The sequence below is a fragment of the Hylobates moloch genome, unplaced genomic scaffold (genome assembly GCF_009828535.3).
Source record: "Hylobates moloch isolate HMO894 unplaced genomic scaffold, HMol_V3 SCAFFOLD_1, whole genome shotgun sequence".
NCBI lineage: Eukaryota > Metazoa > Chordata > Mammalia > Primates > Hylobatidae > Hylobates > Hylobates moloch.
This window is the reverse complement of record NW_026652276.1, coordinates 104,291,840-104,313,705: the sequence shown is the minus strand read 5'-3', so window position 1 is coordinate 104,313,705 and position 21,866 is coordinate 104,291,840. Positions and strand designations below refer to the sequence as shown.

Genomic DNA, 21,866 nt, shown 5'->3' with positions numbered 1-21,866 from the left:
ATGTGTTAAAGTTTATTTTCAAGAAAGAAGGCTCTAAGTCTTCCCGTCGGAATTTTGTGGTGTTCAGTTATTTGGGTAACCGCCATTTCTAGTGTCTTAATTGTGCTGAAGGAAATGCTTGTGAAAGAAAAATGAAAACTAGAGTTTGGTAGATTTATCAGTAATGAGGTTAAAACCAAGTTCCTGGCAGGGCAAGGTGGCTTAGGCCTGTAATCCCAGCACTTTGAGAGGCCAAGGTTGGTGGATCACCTGAGGTCAGGAGTTCAAGACCAGCCTGGCCAACATGGTGAAACCCCATCTCTACTAAAAATTCAAAAATTAGCTGGATGTGGTGGTAGGTGCCTGTAATCCCAGCTACTCGGAAGGCTGAGACAGGAGAATTGCTTGAACCCAGGAGGCAGAGGTTCCAGTGAGCCGAGACTGTGCCACCACACTCCAGCCTGGGTGGCAAAGCGAGACTGTCTCCAAAAAAAAAAAAAAAATCCTTATGTGGTTTATAGAATAACCTAATGAAAATGGAATAAATAAATAGTTTTCTAAGTATAGAAAGAAAGGAAGTTGAAGTGGCTGAGCATTTATTGAGCACCCACTGTGTATGCGACCCTACTCCAAGTGCTGTGGATAGTGCAGCGAACAAGACAAAATCTCTGCTCTCAGCCGGGCGCAGTGGCTCAAGCCTGTAATCCCAGCACTTTGGGAGGCTGAGGCGGGCGGATCACGAGGTCAGGAGATCGAGACCATCCTGGCTAACACGGTGAAACCCCGTCTCTACTAAAAACACAAAAAATTAGCCGGGCGTGTTGGCGGGCGCCTGTATTCCCAGCTACTCGGGAGGCTGAGGCAGGAGAATGGCGTGAACCCAGGAGGTGGAGGTTGCGGTGAGCCGAGATCGCGCCACTGCACTCCAGCCTGGGGGACAGAGAAAGACTCCGTCTCAAAAAAAAAAAAAAAATCTCTGCTCTCATGGGACTCTTTGAGGGAAACACCATTTTATAAGGCTGGGTGTGGTGCTGCACGCTTGTACTCCTAACACTTTGACAGGCCGAGATGGGAGGATCGCTGGAGCCCAGTTGCTCAAGACCAGCCTGGGCAACATAGTGAGACCTCGCCTCTACAAAAAATTAAGAAATTAGCCAGGTGTGGTGGTGCATACTTGTAGTCCCAGCTACTCTGGAGGCTGAGGCAGGAGAATTGCTTGAACCCGGAAGGCAGAGGTTTGTTGCAGTGAGCCAAGATCGTGCTATTGCACTCTAGTCTAGGCAACAAGAGTGAAACTCCATCTGAAAAAAAAAAAAAATTTACCTTTCAGAAGCTTAGGGATTTTAAACAACCATTTTCTGGTCTAGCGTGGAATCTGTGCTCCATGGAGATAGTATAAGGTCCCAGAAATGTGAGAATACACTTTAAAAGGACAGAAAAAAGTCATGTCATTTCATTGATACTTTTTTGATTTGTCACAGGCGCCATGATAGCAGTGGCAGTGGACATTCAGCATTTGAGCCCCTGGTGGCCAATGGAGTCCCCGCTTCTTTTGTGCCTAAGTAAGTGCAAGTCCATCCGGATGAAATACCAACTGTTCGGAAAAAGGGCCTGATCAGAGCTGTTGCCCTATGATTTTCCTCTTTGTTTTTTGCATTGCTTAATTAGTTCAGGTTCACATCTTTGAAATTAGGAACATTTTGAGTAACTTGCCACAATTAACTGCCTTCTGTCTAATTCCTTTTAATGTTCTTGCATTAATATGGATGAAATATGCTGAGACCAAGAGGTTTTATAAATATATGTAATAACCAAGCACATAGAAGGATTGCAAAGTTTGTGCAGTGGATTAAACAGTATGAAACTTAAATGTTAAATTTCTATGTCAGTTTAAAAACAAATTGGAGGAAGAATTGGGTGGAAAGGAAAGTGGCTCAAAAGTATGTGTGGAAAGACTTAGGATAACTTAGGTACCTCATCTGAGTCAGCAGTGTGATGTGGCCGCCAGGAAAGCTAAAGTGCTCCTGGTCTGTGCTGTTAGAAGAAAGACTAGAATGAGGCAGGTGGATGGTATTCCTGCCTTCCGTAGTTCCGCGTGCTGTCCGTGGAGCACTGTGGTCAGATCAGTGTATTGCACTGCAAGGGAGGATGTACACAAACAGAAATTCATTCCCAGTGAAGCAATGAAGATGTTAAGGAGATGTGCAACAGCCCAGAGGGGTGGTGGTGGATGATGGGGTTTTGAAGGTATGGAAGTATTAGCCCAGAGGAGAAAAGTCTCGGGGAATAAGGAAATAAGTGACGGAAGGATAATCTCCAAAAAACCAAAGGACTGTCCCTTGAAAGAAGCAAAATAACTTGCTCTGTTTGACTTCAAATAGGATCCGTGGGTGAAAGTTAGAGGAAATACACTGTAATCCACTGTGAGAATAAACTGGTTCATGGTTGATGTGGGTCACTCTAGGAGAGAGTTGTCTATATTGTAGCAGGTTGGGTAACTGTCCTACAGAAAAGATGCATAGGAGATTTCTGTTTCCATTGGAGATTTAGAAAAATGATGGGTTCCTCTTAACTCTGATTTTTTTTTAACAGCTTTGTTGAGGTATAATTGGCATACAATAAACTGTACTTGTTTAAAGCATGTGACATTTTGACACACATATACCTGTGGAACCGTCCCACCACTAAGATAATGAACATCCATCACCTCCAAAAGTTCCCACATGCCTGTAATCCTTCTCTTTAGTTCCACCCGTCCCCAGGCATCCACTGATCTGTCTTCTGTCACTGTAGGTAGGTATGCATTTTCCAGAATATTCTATAAATGGAAATCATACATCTAAGTTTTAATTATTTGTCTTTTCTTACTGACTTTGTCAGATTGATTTGGCCAGATTGTTAGCAGTAAAAATTAAAAGCATTATTCTCTTCCCTTCATGTTTATTAAGGAAGATGTCATGACCGTGGATGAAAACATAAAAGAATGTTGCCTTCAATAAAGCATCTAACTGTCTTCTTCTCTTTTATTAGGCCTGGGTCTCTGAAGAGAGGCCTCAATTCTCAGAGCTCAGATGACCACTTGAATAAGAGATCCCGAAGCTCTTCCATGAGCTCCTTGACAGGCGCTTACACAAGTGGCATCCCTAGCTCCAGCCGCAATGCCATTACCAGTTCCTACAGCTCCACTCGAGGCATCTCACAGGTACAAGTACAGCTCTTGTAATGTGGGGGACATGAATTCCCAGCATTCATTCATTGATTAGGGCCAGACATGGTAGCTTAGCCCTGTAATCCCAGCACTTCGGAAGGCCGAAGCGGGGGGATTGCTTGAGCCCAGGAGTTCAAAACCAGCCTGAGACCTTGTCTGTACAAAAGAATTTTTAAAGAAATTTTTTTAAATAAAGTAATTGATTAGCAAAGGTTTACTAATCACCTTCTATCTGTCAGACATTAGGATTGTCTTTAAGCTAATGGAAAATACAGATCATTGAGTGATCAATATAGGCCAGTGGAATGGAATAGAAAGCCCGGAATGTAAAGCAGTCCATGTGTGCGAGCTGATTCGAGACACAGCTGTGATGTAGATAAATGGACAGAGGTGATTCGAAAGATAGACTGAGTCCAGGTTGTATTGGGTCATAAAAGAGATTTATAGGCATTTAGAATTGAGCGCAGCGTTTTTAAACAAGTGATCATGATTTTTTGGAAAAGGGATTATCGCATAGTATAGGGAACAGAGCAGGCTTTGCTGCTGGACAGACTTAGATTCAATTTTTGGCTCTGAGGCTGGGCGGGGTGGCTCAAGCCTGTAATCCCATCACTTTGGGAGGTCAAGGTGGGAGAACCTCTTGAGCCCAGGAGTTCAAGACTAGTCTGTGCAACAGAGCAAGACTGTGTCTCAAAGAAAAAGAAAAAAATGCTAGGCTCTGACATCTAGTAGCTATAAGGTCTTGGGCAGACAATCACATAACATCTCTTTGTCTTTTCTCTGAAGTGCTGTTGCAATGATTGAGGGTAATATTTAAAAAGCACCTATTACAGTGGCTGTCAATAAGTGGGTACCCAGTATACAGCAGCCAGACAAAAAGGTGTAAAGCATGTATGGAGAAATGTTTTTGAGAGGAGGAAAATTTTGAGACTAGTTCATCAGCCCAGAAGGCTCTGACAGTCATATAAATGAACATTAATAACTATAATATCATTATCCCTCTTAAATTATTAACCTTAATATTATTTAATATCTAGTTATTATTTTTGATATGCAAACTTTTCCAGCTTTGGCCTATGGAAGCCAAACTGGCTCCTGTGTCCTTTATTTTGATCCCAGCAGTCTTCCACAGATAGCTTCATTGCTTTTAGCCCACCTTCCCAAAGTCCATTTTTAGCCTATACTGAAGTTGGCTGTTTCTTCAAAAGCTTTGGTTTCTTCCAGTTAGAACTGTAGAGACTACAGTCCTAAGTTTTAGGAGAGATAAGGTAGATCCTCTAGAAAGAGGAATGTAAATAATTCATAATATTCCAAATTCAAATTTATGATAGTAGGATTTTTTATGTAATTTATTTGATTTTATATTTTTATGTATTACACCAAAAATGTCGGTTTATAATTACTTTGATCCTAGTACACGCAATTTCTTTTCTTTTTTTTGAGACGGAGTCTTACTCTGTCGCCCAGGCTGGAGCACAGTGGTGCGACCTTGGCTCACTGCAGTCTCTGCTTCCTGAGTTCAAGCGATTCTCCTGCCTCAGCCTCCCAAGTAGTTGAGACTATAGGCGCCCGCCACCATGCCCAGCTAATTTTTGTATTTTTAGTAGAGATGAGATTTCACCATGTTGGCCAGGCTGGCCTCGAACTCGTGACCTCCGGTGATCCACCCACCTCGGCCTCCCAAAGTGCTGGGATTACAGGTGTGAGCCACCACGCCTGGCCCATGCAATTTCAAAATAGCGGTATCAGTGTCATTGTTAACACTGTCATTATTAAGACTGCTGAAGTCAGTTTAAGAATTGTTTGTGATTCATTTTGTCTTTATATCCCTCTGTGAATCCTAGGGACATGTAATCAATATATCGTGTTTTATTTAAAGTAATGTTAATTGTCCTTTGGGTACACCAACTTTATATACAGTGAAGTTCATTTGTTCAGTATGTTTGAAAGTTACAGGGATTTCTGTGTTTTCCTTTTTGAAATAGTTCTGTTTTAAATTACGTAAAATACTTAAGTTGTTTCAAAAAAAAACATACACTAAAACAAGATACACTCAAAAATTCAGTTTCCATCCCTTTCCACTCTACATTTTTCCTTCCTCTCCATTTTTATTTTTTGATTATCCCTTGTTATTGTTTTTTAAACGATATGCATATCAGTGTATCTGAAAACCGCCACTTTCTAACATTTAAGGTAGTAGACAGTACATACAGATTTGAACCTTGCTTTTTCACATAATAGACAGTTGAGGTCCTTCCATAGCAGTACACAGAAACTCATCTTTGGTCTTACAACTGCATAGGTACCCTAGTCCTCTGTTGACAAATGTTCGGTTGTTTCAGTCTTCTGCTATCACAGATAATGCTGCAAAGAATACATTTGTTCATATGTCATTTCACCCTTGGCAATTTTGCCTCTGGAAAGTTCCTAGAAGTCAGATTCCCAGGTCAAAGGTTAAATGCACATGTAATTTTGCTGGATATTGTTAAATCCCCCTACAGAGCATGTACCACTCAGCATTCCCCTTAGCGTTGTATGAGAGGGACCATTTCTCCATGGCCTCACCGGCAAATTTGGTTATTGTAGCTCTGGGCTTTTACCAATTTCACAGGTAAACAATAGTATCTAGGACAGGCGTGGCGGCTCATGCCTGTAATCCCAGCACTTTGAGAGGCCGAGGAAGGCAGATCACTGGAGGTCAGGAGTTCGAGACCATCCTAGCCAACATGGTGAAATCCTATCTCTACTAAAAATATAAAAATTAGCTGGGCATGGTGGTACACGCCTGTAATCCCAGCTACTCAGGAGGCTGAGGAAGGAGAATATCAGGAACCTGGGAGGTGGAGGTTGCAGTGAGCAGAGATAGCGCCACTGCACTCCAGCCTGGGTGACAGAGTGAGACTCCGTCTCAAAAAACAAACAAACAAAAAAAGTAGCTAGCTGAGCTCGGTGGCTCACACCTGTAATCCCAGCACTTTGGGAGGCCGAGGCAGGTGGATCACCTGAAATAAGGAGTTTGAGACCAGCCTGGCCAACATGGCAAAAACCCATCGCTACTGAAAATAAAATTGAGCCAGGCGTGGTGGTGTGTGCCTGTAATCCCAGCTACTTGGGAGGCTGAGGCAGGAGAACTGCTTGACCCCGAAAGGCAGAGGTCAAGTGAGCCGAGCTCGCACCACTGCCCTCCAGCCTGGACGACAGAGTGAGATTCTGTCTCAAAGAAAAAAAAGTATCTAATTTTTGTCTCTTATGAGTAGTTTCATCATCTGTTCATATGTTGAATGATTATTTTCAGTTCTGTTTCCGTGAGTCTTAGTTCATATCCTTTACCCATTTCTCTGAAGGGCTACCAGTCAAATCTTACGTTCAAGAGTTTTTCCTATAGTAGAGAAACCTATTCCAAATGAAGCAAAGTTTTGAACGTAAAATAGAAACCATAGAAGTGCAGTGTCAGAAGAAACAGGCTCCTCACACATTGCTGGTGGGAGTGTCAGTTGGTACAGCTCTCTAGAGGGCTTTGTGGCAGGAATTGTCCACATGAGAGATAACACGCAACCTTTGATCAAGCAGCTTTATCTTTAGGAAGTTATCCTACACACATACTGGGAAATGGATACAAGGATTTAATGTAACATTGTTTTAATAACAGCAGCTTGGAAACAATGTACATGTTATCTTTTCAGGGAGCTGGTTGAATAACTTACAGTATTGGTGTAAGTTGAAATATACTATGTAACTGTAAAAAGAATAAGGCAACTGAAGAAGTACTCATGAGAATGATCTCAAAAAGCAATTACATAAAAAGGCTCAGAACTGTATAGTATCCTCTATTTGGGCTTTTAAAAATCTTTTAATATGCATAAAATAATTCTTACAGGATATATTAGAAACTGGTAATCGTTATTGAGATAAAAAGGAAATTTACTTTTTACTGTATATTCTTTTTTTTTTTTTTTCTTTTGAGACAGAGTCTCGCACTGTCACCCAGGCTGCAGTGCAGTGCTATGATCTTGGCTCACTGCAACCTCCGCCTCCTGGGTTCAAGCAGTTCCCCAGTCTCAGCCTCCCAAGTAGCTGGGATTACAGGCACCCACTACCATGCCCGGCTAATTTTTGTATTTTTAGTAGAGATGGGTTTTCACCATGTTGGCCAGGATGGTCTCGAACTTGTGACCTAAGGTGATCCTCCCGCCTTGGCCTCCCAAAGTGCTGGGATTACAGGCGTGAGCCACCGCACCCGGCCCCAAGTTGTCTTTTTCTTAGAGATTTGAATACGCTCTTTATATATTCTAGATACAAGCTGTCTGTCATGTATGTGTTGCAACAAAAAAGTGTCCTGCTCTTGCCATTCTACTTCCTTGTGGTTAGCATACTTTGTGTAGTATTCAGGAAATCTTTGCCTACCTAACCTAAGGTCATGATAATTTTCTTCTACGCCACTTTCTAGAAGCTTTATTATTTTATTATTACTTTTATATGTAAATCCATAAACCACCTGAAATTGATTTTTGTGTATGGTGTGACATTGGGATCAAAATTAGGTTTTTTTGTGTTTGGTGGTGGTAGTTGTTTGGTGGTGGTGGTTGTTTGGTGGTGGTGGTTGTTTGGTGGTGGTGGTGGTTGTTTGGTGGTGGTGGTTGTTTGGTGGTGGTGGTTGGTGGTGGTGGTGGTTTGGTGGTGGTGGTTGGTGGTGGTGGTTGGTTGGTGGTGGTTGTTGTTTGGTGGTGGTGGTTGTTGTTTGGTGATGGTGGTTGTTTTTTACTGTAGAAATACCCATTTCTCTCAGCAACATTTATTGAAAGGACCATCCTTATTTCTCTGCAGCACTATCTTTGTCTAATTTAAGTGTCTGTATCTATGTGGGTCCATTTCTAGACTCTGTTTTGTTCCATTGGTCTATTTTTCTACCTACCCTTGTGCCAGTCTTTGTTTTACCCCTAGCCTTATACTTAAAATATTGATAGAGTCAGTCATCCCACTTTCTCATTTCTCTTCAGGACTGTCTTTTTTTTTTTTTTTTTTTTGAGACGGAGTCTTGCTCTTTCACCCAAGCTGGAGTGCAGTGGTGCGATCTCGGCTCACTGCAGGCTCCGCCCCCCCGGGGTTCACGCCATTCTCCTGCCTCAGCTTCCCACGTAGCTGGGACTACAGGCGCCTGCCACCTCGCCCGGCTAATTTTTTGTATTTTTAGTAGAGACGGGGTTTCACTGTGTTAGCCAGGATGGTCTCGATCTCCTGACCTCGTGATCCGCCCGCCTCGGCCTCCCAAAGTGCTGGGATTACAGGCGTGAGCCACCGCGCCCGGCCAGGACTGTCTTGTATCTTGGCCTTTTGCATTTTCGTATAACTTTTAGATCAACTTGTCACTTTCCACAAAAAAAAAAAAAAGGAGTTCTGAGATACTGATTGGGATTGCCTTTCATCTACTGATTACTTTGGATGGAATTAACATTGTTATAATATTGACCTTGTTTACTTCTAATCTATGAACATGGAATGTCGTTCATTTATTTATTTAACTTTTGAGACAAGAGGTCTTGCTCTGTGGCCCAGGCTGGAGTGCAGTGACATGATCATAGCTCACTACTGCCTTGAACTCCCAGGCTCAAGCGATCCTCCTGCCTCAGCCTCTTGAGTAGCTGGGACCACAGGCATGCATCACCACACCTAGCTAATTTTTAAAAACTTATAATAGAGACACAGTCTCACTATGTTGCCTAGGCTGGTCTCAAACTCCTGAGCTCAAGCAATCTTCCCACCTTGGCCTCCCTGAGTGGTGGAATTGTAGGCGTAAGCCACCATTTCCCGCCTCCTTCATTTATTTACATCATCTCTAATTCTTCTCTGTAGAGGTTTTACTTCTCTTTTATTAGATTTACAATCTCGGCTCACTGCAACCTCCACCTGCTGGGTTCAGTTGATTCTCCAGCCTCAGACTTCCGAGTAGCTGAGATTACAGGCACGTGCCACCACACCTGGCTAATTTTTGTAGTTTTAGTAGAGACAGGGTTTCACCTTGTTGGCCAGGCCGATCTCAAACTCCTGACCTCAGGTGATCCACCTGCCTCTGCCTCCCAGAGTGCTGGGATTATAGGCGTGAGCCACAGCGCCTGGCCCTAGGTATATGCTATTCTAAATAGTGCCTTCAAAATGTGATTGTGCTGGTGTGTAGAAATACAACTGATTTTGTATTCAGAAAGTTCGCTAAATCTGTATGTTCTTTAGGATTTTAGTACATACACTCATGTCTATGATAATAAGTTTTTCCTTTCCTCTGCAATCTTATTCTGTTTATGTCTTACTGCACTTGGCTAGGACTTTAAGTTGAATAGACATGATAATAAACATCCTTGTCTTGTTAGATCTGAAATGAGTGTGTATGTACAGTCAGTGAAGTAGAGGAGTAATACTTTTTTCCCCTAATTGTCAAACCAGTTGTCCAGTTGTCTTCCAATCCTAGCTAATCATTACAGTCTCCTTTGGCATTTCTTTTTTTTTTTTTTTTCTCGGTAGAGATGAGACTTCACTATGTTACCTAGGCTGGTCTCAAAACTCTTGGGCTCAAGTGATCCTCCCACCTTGGCCTCCCAAAGTGTTGGGATTACAGGCATGCACCACCACACCTGCCTAATTTTTGTATTCCTTTTTTTTTTTTTTTTTTTTTTTTTGAGACGGAGTCTCGCTCTGTCTCCCAGCCATTCTCTCCTGCCTCAGCCTCCCAAGTAGCTGGGACTACAGGCACCTGCCACCACACCCAGCTAATTTTTTGTATTTTTAGTAGAGACGGGGTTTCACCATGTTAGCCAAGATGGTCTCAATCTCCTGACCCACCTTGGCCTCCCAAAGTGGTGGGATTACAGGCATCAGCCACCGCGCCCAGCTAATTTTTGTATTTCTAGTAGAGATGAGGTTTCACCATGTTGGCCATGCTGGTCTCGAACTCCTGACCTCAGATGATCCTCCTGCCTCAGCCTCCTTCTGTGTTTTCCTTTTTGAAATAGTTTTAAATTATGTAAAATAATTTTAATGCTGGGATTACAGGCGTGAGCCACCTCGTCATGGCTCCTTTGGCATTTCTGACCCTTGCTTGCTCAGTGATGTGTATCCCTCAGTGTCTGGAGCACATTGTGAAGAAAAGTGCAAGGTTTATGGGTTTTTTTGTTTTAATTTTATTACTTTAACTACAGATAAGGTCTTGCTATGTTGCCCAGGCTGGTCCGAAACTCCTGGGATCAAGCAGTTCTCCTGCCTCAGTCTCTCAAAGTGCTAGGATTACAGGTGTGAGCCACCGCACTTGGCCATCTATGTGCTTTTAAAGTTCCACAGGTGGCTAGGTGTGGTGGCTCACGCCTGTAATCCCAGCACTTTTGGAGGCCAAGGCAGGCAGATCACGAGGTCAAGAGATCAAGACCATCCTGGCCAACATGGTGAAACTCCGTCTCTACTAAAACTACAAAAATTAGCTCGGTGTGGTGGCATGCTCCTGTAGTCCCAGCTACTCAGGAGGCTGAGGCAGGAGAATCGCTTGAACCAGGGAGGTGGAGGTTGCAGTGAGCTGAGATCGTGCCACTGCACTCCAGCCTGGCGACAGAGCAAGATTCCGTCTCAAAAAAAAAAAAAAAGTTCCACAGGTGACTGAGCAGTCGTGTGAGAACCAGCGAGGTAGTGTCAGGGATCTGAAGTGATTGAAAATGCCGCTTATATATTCAATCCTTGGATCCCTTTGATGAATTTTTGTATTCTGCTCTTTTATATCCCTGTAATCCCATGTTTTTTAAACCATTGTGCTCTGGCCTTTCTTGCTGTTTGAGCGTAACTTCAGCTGTTATTGCCGTGAGCAGTTTTCTCAAGCTTCTCCCAGGCCCAGCTTCCTGATGGTAGCCTCACTGAATTGTTCTGCTGCTTACCACTTGTCTGAAGCTTCCCCTTTTCCCTTTTTGAACTCTTATTAAGCATTGTTGGCTTCCTGTTTGTACTTATATGATGTAGCTGGTACTGGGTAAGAAATCACTAGCAGCTTTTCTAGTAGGAAAGACGGTCTGAGGTGACAGTTTAGTGGCTTTGTAATTAGGCTCAGCACTTATGAGACTATTTGCAGCGTCCACTCTGTGCCAGCTACTTTGCTGCTGGTCTGTGGAGGAAGCAGAGATGAAAACACCATCTTTGCTGTCAAGAACTCGCCTGGTGGAAGAGGCAGATGTATGGATAATCATCACATGATGATAAATGCCATCGTTGCTGCAAAAGTCATAAATGTTATGACAGCATAGTTTTAAAATGAAGTTAGTAAATTAAAATAAAAAATGTAATAGAAGCAAGACTAAATTAGTTTACTGGGTTATCTTCTTTAATTTATTTCTATCCTTTCCATAGACAGTCTAGCACAGGTTTGAATGTGTCCTGGCTCTTCATTACTGAGGCTAACGTTCCACTTAATATATGCAAAAAGTGTGTCCATCCCTTCTACCTTAATTCACATTCCATTACTTTTATAGACTTTTCTTTTTTTGCTTTAATAATTAATACTGGCTGTTGACTTTCTTTTCAGGGGTCTTTCTTCACAAACAAATTTTTTTCATTTTATTTTCTTTTCTTTTTTTTGAGACAAGGTCTCTCACTCTGTCACCCAGGCTGGAGTGCAGTGGGGCAATCTCAGCGAGTAGTTGGGATTACAGATGCAAACCACCACACCCAACTGATTGTTCAATTTTTTTGTAGAGACGGGGGTCTCGCTATGTTACCCAGGCTGGTCTCAAACTCCTGGGCTCAAGCGATCCTCCCACCTTGGCCTCCCAGCATGCTGAGAATACAGGCATGACTAACCATTTAACCATAAAAAATGTTTTTTTAGTCACTTAAAAAGAGACTTTGTCGTGTTGAGGGTCAGATGCTAAGTTATCAGCGGGCTCAGTCATGTCTCTCTTGATTTTTAGCTCTGGAAGAGAAGTGGCCCCAGTTCATCACCCTTCTCTAGCCCAGCCTCGTCCCGCTCCCAGACACCGGAGAGGCCAGCAAAGAAAATAAGGTACTCTGCGTTCTGCAGTTTTCATTTGCTGCGTGGACAGATGGGGGTGAGGAAAGGTGGGAAACGAACCTGGCTCTTAGGCTTTGTGCTGCTGTGACTTACAGAATCAAAGAAACTAAGTCCCTGAGAGGGACAGTGCGGCACCCACCTGAACCGCTATCATCCCTACAATCTTGGGTACTGACTCCAGTGGCCTCTGGCCGTCGCCTCCCACTCCAGCATGAGGGATCGGGTGCAAGCACAGAGGCCATGCAGAGTGGAGAGCAGAGAGAGTCGAGTCAGCGGGCAGTCACCATCAGGTTCTTGACTTGAGCTGACGCCCTAGGTGCTTGCAGTTGGCTGGGATGCCACTCCCTCAGGGATCACATCTGTGTCTAGAACTCCCAGGGACTTGGTAGGTTGTAAGTAAGGTTTGAAGATTATCGTTTTATGCTTGTTTTAAGACAAAAGCTGTCTTCATGGCCTCTGTGAACAGCCTCCCTTCATTCTGTTGGAATTTCCTTTTGAGTTTTTTTATCCTGCATACTGAGATCTTAAATTATGGTTGTTTTAGACATTGGCCACTTGGTAGTTAGGAGGGTGTGAGAAATTATTTAATACTTCAGCCAAGAAGTCTTTCTAGACTAAATCGTTCCTTTTCTCCCGACAGAGAAGAGGAGCTGTGTCATCATTCCAGTTCTTCAATTCCATTGGCGACAGACAAGGGGTCCCAGGGAGAAAAGGGTAGGTTGCTGAGGAGGGTCTGCTGTTGGTGGTGGAGGTGTTTGTGGAGGATGTAGAGATTAATACCTATTGAAAAAAGGTCTTGAGCATTGCTATGTCTAAGGCATGTTAGATACAAAGAGAGAGATTTCCTCTCCTTCAGAAGTTTATAGTCTGATGAGGGAGAAAGGCTACAGACGGGGGCTAACGATTGGATAGAGGTAAGCTCAGTTTGAGTCACCTTTGGGTGATCCTGGTAATTACTGCACAGTAAGCGGTTTGTGTGCGCGCCTTAATCTTGCAAACACTGTCCAAGCAACCAAACCATAGAAGATTGAATCTTTTCAGAGATACTCAGTGAAAACTCAATGTGAAATGCGAAGTGGGTAGACGCAACCATCCATTTCTGGAAGAGGGAAGGAAGCAAACGAGTCTTGGTTTCTTTCTTTAGTTGCAGATACAACCCCAAGGAAGAAACAAAACTCAAATTCTCAGTCTACACCTGGCAGCTCTGGGCAGCGTAAGCGGAAAGTTCAGCTGCTGCCTTCTCGGCGAGGGGAACAGCTGACCTTGGTATGGTCTTGTCCATCTACTCCTGCCCTCCCCGGCTTAGCTCTCCTAAGTCTTAGGAACGCTAAGGACAAGTTTCTTCTAGTTTTTTGTTTTTGTTTTTTGAGACAGCATCACTATGTCACCCAGGCTGGAGTGCAGTGGCTCGATTTTGGCTCACTGTAACGTCTGCCTCCTGGGTTCAAGCAATTCTGCCTCAGCCTCCCAAGTAGCTGGGATTACAGGCGCATGCTACCATGTCTGGCTAATTTTTTGTATTTTTAGTAGAGATGGGGTTTCACCATGTTGGCCAGGCCAGCCTCAAACTCCTGACCTCAAGTGATCCAGCTGGCTTGGCCTCCCACAGTGCTGAGATTACAGGCGTGAGCCACCCTGCCCAGCCTTCCTGTTTTTTCTGATTGGCCTGACTTCTTTTTCTCTTTGGTAGCCTCCACCTCCCCAGCTTGGCTATTCGATCACTGCCGAGGACGTAGACTTAGAGAAGAAGGCTTCGTTACAGTGGTTCAACCAGGCCTTGGAGGACAAGAGCGGTAAGGAGCATAGATCGTTGCACACTCGAGAGGTTTCAGGTGTCTGTTTCCTCTGGTTTTATTTTGGTGTTTGAAAAAATAGGTTTCTCTGGGAAAATCCCAAGTAGGGTTCCATGTTTTCTTGTGGTCTTTCTCACCTGAGACATCCATGTTGGTGTTCACGGGAACTGGACAGCAGGGACCACTGCAATTGAGGGCAGGCATTCCTCCATGAGCTGTGCTGAGACCCTGCTCTCCGACAGGCATCTGGAAAGAAGTCCCAGACAAGCCAGGACTGCGTCACCTTTCTTTCTTTCTTAGATGCTGCCTCGAACTCTGTCACTGAGACCCCACTTACCACTCAGCCTTCGTCTACCTTTACCCTGCCTGCTGCTGCAACTGCCTCCTCACCCACCTCCCTCCCGGCCCCAAGCACCAACCCACTGTTAGAGAGCTTGAAGAAGATGCAGAGTCCCCCGAGCCTGCCACCCTGCCCAGGTGAGCTGGAGTGGGGCCGTGGATCCAGCCTTCTGAGCAGCATCCCCTGCTTGGGTTGGAATAAGGGCTTCGCGCCTGTCGGTCGCTGGAGATTGCTCTGCAGGCCAAACGCACCCTGGCTCAGCACACCAGAGCAGGCCCACATGTAACAGCGCCAGAGCCTGCATCAGGGAGTGTTAGAGAAGGGGTGCTGCGACGCTCGGGATCTGAAGCCTGGCTCGTAGCTGCCCTGAGCCTCGCCTTCCTCATCTGTCAGATAAGAATGATCTTCCCGGTGCAGCACGTCTGAAGTGTGAATGTGGTGGCGTGGTCAGGATGTCCTTGCCTATCAGAACCACTGGTCCAGAACAGCACTGCTTCCTTTTCCTCCAGCACTTTGAGGGCTGCTGGTGTTCCCGGCCCAGGCCTTCATGGCACTGTGCACGCACCTCTTTATCAGTCGGTAACCTGGGGTTTGTACTCACCCTCCCTGCTCAAGGGCAGAGACTTCCCCATTCATAGTTGCGTGCTCTTAGCGCCTGGCAGGTGAGCTTAGTAGGCAAATAAAGTATATCTAGATTCATACGTGAACTTCAGAGTTCAGACAACTGGACTGTCTTAGTCTCTACACATTAGGCCCCCATTTAGGCCCCATTTTATCCCCTTCTGTCTGATGATCTGTGAGGTGGAAATAATGAACACTTCCTTGATTTATTGTACAGGCCTGTAGTGTAGACTTAGCTGAGTTTATTGACTGACTCTTGGATCCCAGGCTCTGTGGTAGGCGTGGGGAGGACACTGAAATACTGAATACCATCACCTTCGAAGTGTTTATGCCAACTTCACATTTTCTTTTCTTCTTCCAGAATCTGCTGGAGCAGCAACCACTGAGGCCCCCTCGCCTCCAAAGACGCCCAGCCTCCTGCCCCCGCTGGGCTTATCACAGTCAGGGCCGCCAGGGCTGCTCCCCAGCCCCTCCTTAGACTCCAAACCCCCGAACACTTTGCTGGGGCTGATCCCTGCTCCATCCACGGTACCAGCCACTGACACCAAGTCACCTCCAACCCTTCAGACAGAGACGGCTACCAAACCCCAAGCCACATCTGCCCTGTCTCCTGCCCCCAAGCAAAGCTTCCTGTTTGAAACACAGAGCACCTCACCTTCCAGCCCTGCCGCCCCTGCCGCATCTTCAGCATCTCCCATGTTCAAGCCCATTTTCACGGCCCCACCCAAGAGTGAGAAGGAAGGCCCAACACCGCCTGGCCCTTCAGTCACAGCCACAGCGCCCTCCAGCTCCTCCCTCCCCACGACCACCAGCACCACAGCCCCGACCTTCCAGCCTGTCTTTAGCAGCATGGGGCCACCTGCATCTGTGCCCTTGCCTGCTCCCTTCAAGCAGACAACTGCTCCCGCCACTGCTCCCACCACAACTGCCCCGGTCTTCACTGGCCTGGCCACCGCCACCTCTGCTGTGGCTCCCGTCACCTCCGCCGTGGCTCCCGTCACCTCCGCCAGTCCATCCGCAGACTCTGCTTCGAAGCCTGCGTTTGGCTTTGGCATAAACAGTGGGAGCAGCAGCAGGGTGAGCACCACAACCAGCACTGCCAGTGCCGCCTCACAGCCTTTCCTCTTCGGGGCGCCCCAGGCCTCTGCTGCCAGCTTCACCCCGGCCATGGGCTCCATATTCCAGTTTGGCAAACCTCTTGCCCTGCCCACAACCACCACAGTCACCACCTTCAGCCAGTCCCTGCCCACTGCCGTGCCAACGGCCACCAGCAGCAGCGCTGCCGGCTTTAGTGGTTTCGGCAGCACCCTCACCACCTCCTCCCCGGCCACCAGCAGCCAGCCTGCTCTGACGTTCAGTAACACGAGCACCCCCACGTTCAACGTTCCCTTTGGGTCAAGCGCCAAGTCCCCGCTCCCATCATATCCAGGAGCCAACCCCCAGCCCACATTTGGGGCTGCCAAGCCAGCCCTTGCCCCCAGCTTTGGCAGCTCTTTCACTTTTGGAAACTCTGCAGCCCCGGCCCCGGCTGCTGCACCCACACCTGCACCTGCATCCACGATCAAGATCGTGCCTGCGCACGTGCCTACGCCCATTCATCCTACCTTTGGCGGTGCCACGCACTCGGCATTTGGGTTGAAAGCCACAGCTTCGGCCTTTGGCACTCCCACCAGCTCACAGCCCGCCTTTGGCGGCTCCACTGCTGTCTTCTCCTTCGGTGCAGCCACCAGCTCTGGCTTTGGAGCCACCACCCAGACCGCCAGCAGCGGGAGCAGCAGCTCGGTGTTCGGCAGCACAACACCATCACCCTTCACGTTTGGGAGTTCGGCAGCCCCCGCTGGCAGTGGGAGCTTTGGGATCAATGTGGCCACCCCAGGCTCCAGCACCATCTCCGGAGCTTTCAGCTTTGGAGCAGGACAGAGTGAGAGCACAGCCACCTCCACCCCCTTCGCGGGGGGCTTAGGTCAGAACGCCCTGGGCACCACCGGCCAGAGCACACCATTTGCCTTCAACGTGGGCAGCACACCTGAGAGCAAACCTGTGTTTGGAGGTAAGGAGGGGCGTGGACTTGGGCTGCCGGGCTGGACACTGAAAAGCTGTGCCCGCGAAGCCTGCGTTCTCGGGGAGCTTATGCTGTGGCAGTGAAGAGACAGGCAATGAATATAGAACTCAGTGAAATGCCAGGGCACGATACATGTTTTGCTAACGTAATAATGACTGGAGGAGCCATTGTGGATTTAACTGGTCAAAGGCCTTCTGAGTAATTAACAATTGTAAGCTGAAGGTTGGGCGTAGTGGCTCACGCTTGTAATCCCAACATTTTGGGAGGCCAAGAAGTGTGGATCACTTGAGGCCAGGAGTTCAAGACCAGCCTGGGCAACTTGGTGAAACCCTGTCTCTACTAAAAATACCAAAAAATTAGCTGGGCATGGTGGTACCCACCTGTAATCCCAGCTACTCAGGAGGCTGAGGCACAAGAATGGTTTGAACCCAGGAGTTGGAGGTTGCAGTGAGCCAAGATCATGCCACTGTACTCTGGCCTGGGTGACAGAGCAAGACTCTGTCTCAAAAAACAAAACGTAAGCTGAGTATAGGGGTAGGGTGGGGCTGGGCACAAGTGGACATGCCTTTCAGGCCCAGGATGGTGCATGCAAAGGCCCAGAGGCAGAAATATGTTTGGTGTGTTGAAGAGCAGAACAAAGACAAGCATGGCAGGAGGGCAGGAGCAGAAGCAGTGGTGTGGAAGGAGGCCAAGAGGCGAGGATTGTTTGTGGCCAGGGTTGGGTGTTTGGGTCTTAAGTGCTCAGGAAAACCATTGCAGAATCAGGCAGAAGAATGATGAATGTAGATCCCATGGCTTCTGTTTTCTTCGTGAAGTAGGAGAGAAAATCTGGGAGAGAGAGGGTCGGGATAAAGTGTATAAAAAAGAGGTCTTTTGAAATAGTCATTTTGGACAGTGGGGGAAAGGAACATCATATTAAAAAGTGTAATCAGTTTCCAGGCAGTTTGTGGGCTGGAGAATTGTGATCGTGAAGTTAAAGTGAGGCCAGTTAGCATGGCGTGTGTTTCCCAGTGACACTGTGGGTGTAGACCTAAGGTCAGTGGACAGCTGGTGCCACCCGGCCGTGGAGACCCCAGCAAGCACAGCAGGAGGGGCAGCGGGTCAGTGCCCCGATGCAGCTCGGGGTGCAGGAGTGGAGAGCGGGTGAAGTCAGCTGCAGGAGGGGTGGTGCTTGCAGGAGATTTGGGAGCCAGAGCAGTTGTGGTGACAGTGTGACCGCAGGAGTGGTGGCAGGGGTCGGGGAGAGGAGGTCATGGGGGTGGCAAGGTCGAGGGGCTGAGAGGACCATCAGTCAGCCTCACAGGGCGAAGTCACCATGAGTGGTGATGGGGAGGAAACCAGTGAGCCAAGGGTCCTCTGTGAATCGGAGTGACCTGGCAGTTGACAGGTGACATGAGGACATGGCAGATTAAAGTGATCTGAACTTGAGTTACGGTATTTAGGGAAGGAAGAGAAACAGTGTGGAAGCAGCGTGGGAGCACAGGGAGCCTCCCCTCGCCCGGGCCGGAGGCCAAGCCCTGAGAGCAGCCATCCCTGCAGAGGGGCTGCCAGAGAGGGCATCGGGCAGGCAGCCAGAGCCAGTCAGGGCAAGGCCGGGAAGGGAGGGTACCACGGGGCATCACAAAAGATGAGGGGTGGACAAACCAGGCTTCAGAGGGGAGGGGACAGGGGCTAGGGGGAAAAGGCCTGAACAGAAGAGGTAGCCAACCGGGGTACGTTAGGAGGCGGGGGCCCCAGAGTACTCCCCTTTGCAGCGATGGTCAGGAGGCCCACGAGGTGGCTGCGGGGCAGGGGGGCTTTTTCTCTGCCCTGGCGTGGCCGTTAGCGGGTGGGAGAAGCAGGCTGAGCTGGGGCCCCAGGCATTAAGACTCGGTTGTCTGGCTTAGTTGCTGATGGAGGAGTGCCACAGGAGCAGGAGTGGGGCTGAGGGTCCTGTGGGAAGTACCCTGCGGAGCACAGGCTCCTGCCCGGCTCCTCGCCTGCCTCCGCCCTCTGCTCACTGGCCAGCTGTCTGCTCTTCATTCCAGGCACCGCCACCCCCACCTTTGGTCAGAACACCCCTGCGCCTGGAGTGGGCACATCAGGCAGCAGCCTCTCCTTTGGGGCATCCTCAGCACCCACCCAAGGCTTTGTTGGCGTTGGACCGTTCGGTAAGCAGCAAGCCGCCCTGTGGCCCTGCTCGTCTGTCTGAGGAGGGGTTGGGCGGGGTGGCAGGCTCCTGGCCCTCTGAGGCCCCGTGAAGATCAGGTTCAGCACAGGAAGGACATTTCGGGTTAGGAGTCCAGCACAGCCCAGGGATGGGAGTTGGATGGCAGAGATCAGAGAGGAGCTGCCCGGGGCGGAAGTTTGCCTCCCATGGGAAGCCGGGTAACAATGGATGCGTGGGCCTCGCTCTGAGACTCTCTGGGAGTTTGTGTTTCAGGAGGCTCCTCCCATACAGTGTTGCTGACGCAGCGAGAAGGCCCTATTGAGGCACCCTGTGTTTTGTTACTGGCCTGGCCTTCCAGAGGTTCGGGCACCCAGAGCCAGAGTCTCAGGTAGCAGCTGCCCTGATGAGGTCTTGTTGAATCTTTCCAGGATCGGCGGCCCCTTCGTTTTCCATTGGTGCGGGATCCAAGACCCCAGGGGCTCGACAGCGACTGCAGGCCCGAAGGCAGCACACCCGCAAAAAATAGCCTTTGTCCCGTCCCTGTTCCCCCCACCCCTTCCCTAAATCTGGACCTTGGCACCTGCTAGGAAGAGCCTTGGACCCTTCCAGCTGCATAAAGCAAACCTACCCCGGATCTCTGGCTTCAGCCGCCAGGGGGTAGTGGCAGCCCTGGGGCCCCTTCCCTTCTCCTGGAGGAAGCACAAGCCTCAGGGATGGGGAAGCAGGATGCAGAGGGCCAAAGCCCGGGACCTCTACTTGAACAGTTCCACTGGGGAGGCTGGAGAACTAAGTAAACACCTGTACATAGTGTCCGCTGCCCTGACTCCCGCTTAGCACGCCCTTAGGCAGGCGCCCCTTCTACCTTTCCCCGAGAGCCATCGTCGCTGGAGGGTGCAGGGTCCAGCCCGCCTGGTGTGCTGGTATGCACCTGATGGGATTTGGGAAATGGGTTATCCCTAAAGCTTTATCTTGCTTGGCTTAACTGTGAGAAGTGGTTCTCTTCCTCTGGTCCCTTCTGGGGACTGTTTCCCCATTTTCTTGCTGCTGTGTCCCTCACCGGTTCCTTGCAGGATTCCTTCCTTTTTAAATGCCCTTGAATCTAGCTTTGCCTTGGAGACCCCAGTGGGTGCTGCTCCTGCCGTTTCCTTCCTGCCAAGTCTGAGTCAAAGTTTATCTCAAACCCTCTGCCAGTTTGGCCCCTCAAAGCTTGGTGGCTCAAGACTGTTAGCCTGGCAGAGCCAGGGGTGAGATACCTTGCTCCAGGAGGGAGAAGCTCTTGGAGCAGGCAGGATGCCCACCGCTGCTTCAGCTGCCTCCTCGCCCAGCTACCCTTTGGCCCCATTGGGCCCTCGTCTGCCTCTCCAGGATCGTATGTTTCAAGCCTTGTCCTGTGTTCCTTTGTCTGACGCTCTGTGTTTTGCTCTTTGAATCGAGTTTGGAGGAAGAATTGAGTTGTATGAGTGGCGGCATGTTGGTAGTGCCGGACTTCCTGTTTCAAGTTTTCTGGGGCCTCGCTAATTGAATGTGGAAAGTAGCACCACTTGATGGCTACAAGTGCTGACTCCTGAATTTTCCAGTGGTGTTCTGACTTCAAGGGCTGGCAGCCTGGGAGAATGGGCCCCGGGGGGGAGCAAAGACCTCTTCCCTCTGCTGTTTCTGTCCCACTTAACCTGACCTCACTGGAGGCTACATCACCCAAAGTAGATGTTAGAAAACCTAAATTAATGAACCATATTTTTAAAATCCTATTTTTCCCAAACAGGGCCTTCTGCAGCCCATCCTTTCCTTCCTTCCTTCTGAAACCACATACCCCAGGCCCAAGCGCCTTGCTGCCACGCCCAACCTCTTTGGGAGAAGTATGAATGCGTGTGTCTAAATTAAAAGAAAAAAATATTTAAACGTTTTTTAACAAAAATTTATTTTTGTATTTAAGCTAAATTGCCTTTTAAATTCCTTCAAGCTTGGTTCATTGAGGTGGTTAAGTAAAGTATAAATGGTATTAACTAGGAATTAGCTGTATAGTTAAGTTATGCCTGTGCAAAGAAGAGGCTCAAATGCTGTCCCCAGCAGCTTTCCTGGGGGACTGGAGCTCCTTCTGGCCACGTTATATGAAATGTAATTCTTATTTTATAAATAATGTGATGTAAATGTAACCAGTGCCACTCCCCGATGTGACTGAGGGTGAGTGTTCGGTGGCGGGGCTGCTCTTTCCCACCCCTCAGAACAGCTCTGATCCTTGTTAATACCCGGCTGCGTGTGCAGCTGAGGAATAAGTGAAGTGAACCTCAAGCTTAAATACCTGTTAGGATTAGAGGGTCGGGGTGGGCCTGGGCCTGGGCCTAGCAGTCAAGCTTCTACCTGTACCTTACGTAAGGTAGACCCTCCTAGTGTCAGTACCTGAGCTAGTTTACCTCAGTTCCGCAGGCAGGACAGCCGGTCCGGGAACCCTGAGTGAGTGTCAGTGTGGATGTGTACAGTACACGCACTGGATGGCAGCGGGAGGCTGGGACTTTCCATTACAAATAGAGACTTCATTCCTGTTGAGTCTAGTAGGAGTTTTAGTATGAATGTGAGATTTTTCTCCTGCTTGTGTCATTGAGAATAAAAAACTGTGATCTATCATAGAGTACGTTCTGCATTTTATTTTTGCAGGCAACACTTTGCTCACCAGCAAGAACAC

General features: G+C 47.9%; 1 protein-coding gene across 2 annotated transcripts; it reads left to right on the top strand.

The window, feature by feature from the left end:
* Positions 1 to 1,441: 1,441 nt before the first annotated feature.
* On the top strand, positions 1,442 to 21,805 carry POM121 (POM121 transmembrane nucleoporin). 2 transcript variants are annotated; one of them, XM_032757176.2, is made up of 10 exons: positions 1,442 to 1,541; positions 3,010 to 3,181; positions 12,121 to 12,212; positions 12,862 to 12,935; positions 13,366 to 13,487; positions 13,912 to 14,014; positions 14,315 to 14,491; positions 15,337 to 17,025; positions 19,065 to 19,187; positions 19,615 to 21,805. In XM_032757176.2, exons 2-10 carry the CDS (start codon positions 3,086 to 3,088, stop codon positions 19,710 to 19,712), a joined length of 2,574 nt encoding a protein of 857 aa, XP_032613067.1. In that variant the 5' UTR covers positions 1,442 to 1,541; positions 3,010 to 3,085; the 3' UTR covers positions 19,713 to 21,805. The 2 variants fall into 2 exon arrangements, with proteins under 2 accessions (XP_032613067.1, XP_032613058.1); XM_032757167.2 differs by lacking the exon at positions 1,442 to 1,541 and having other exon boundaries at positions 1,559 to 3,181.
* Positions 21,806 to 21,866: the final 61 nt, after the last annotated feature.

Excerpts from the sequence above, each read along its gene's own strand:
- POM121 (XM_032757167.2), top strand. The coding sequence starts at position 2,963 with ATGTTGCCTTCAATAAAGCATCTAACTGTCTTCTTCTCTTTTATTAGG. Across the intron at positions 17,026-19,064 it reads GAGCAAACCTGTGTTTGGAG|GCACCGCCACCCCCACCTTT; the intron begins GTAAGGAGGGGC and ends TCTTCATTCCAG. Across the intron at positions 19,188-19,614 it reads TGTTGGCGTTGGACCGTTCG|GATCGGCGGCCCCTTCGTTT; the intron begins GTAAGCAGCAAG and ends GAATCTTTCCAG.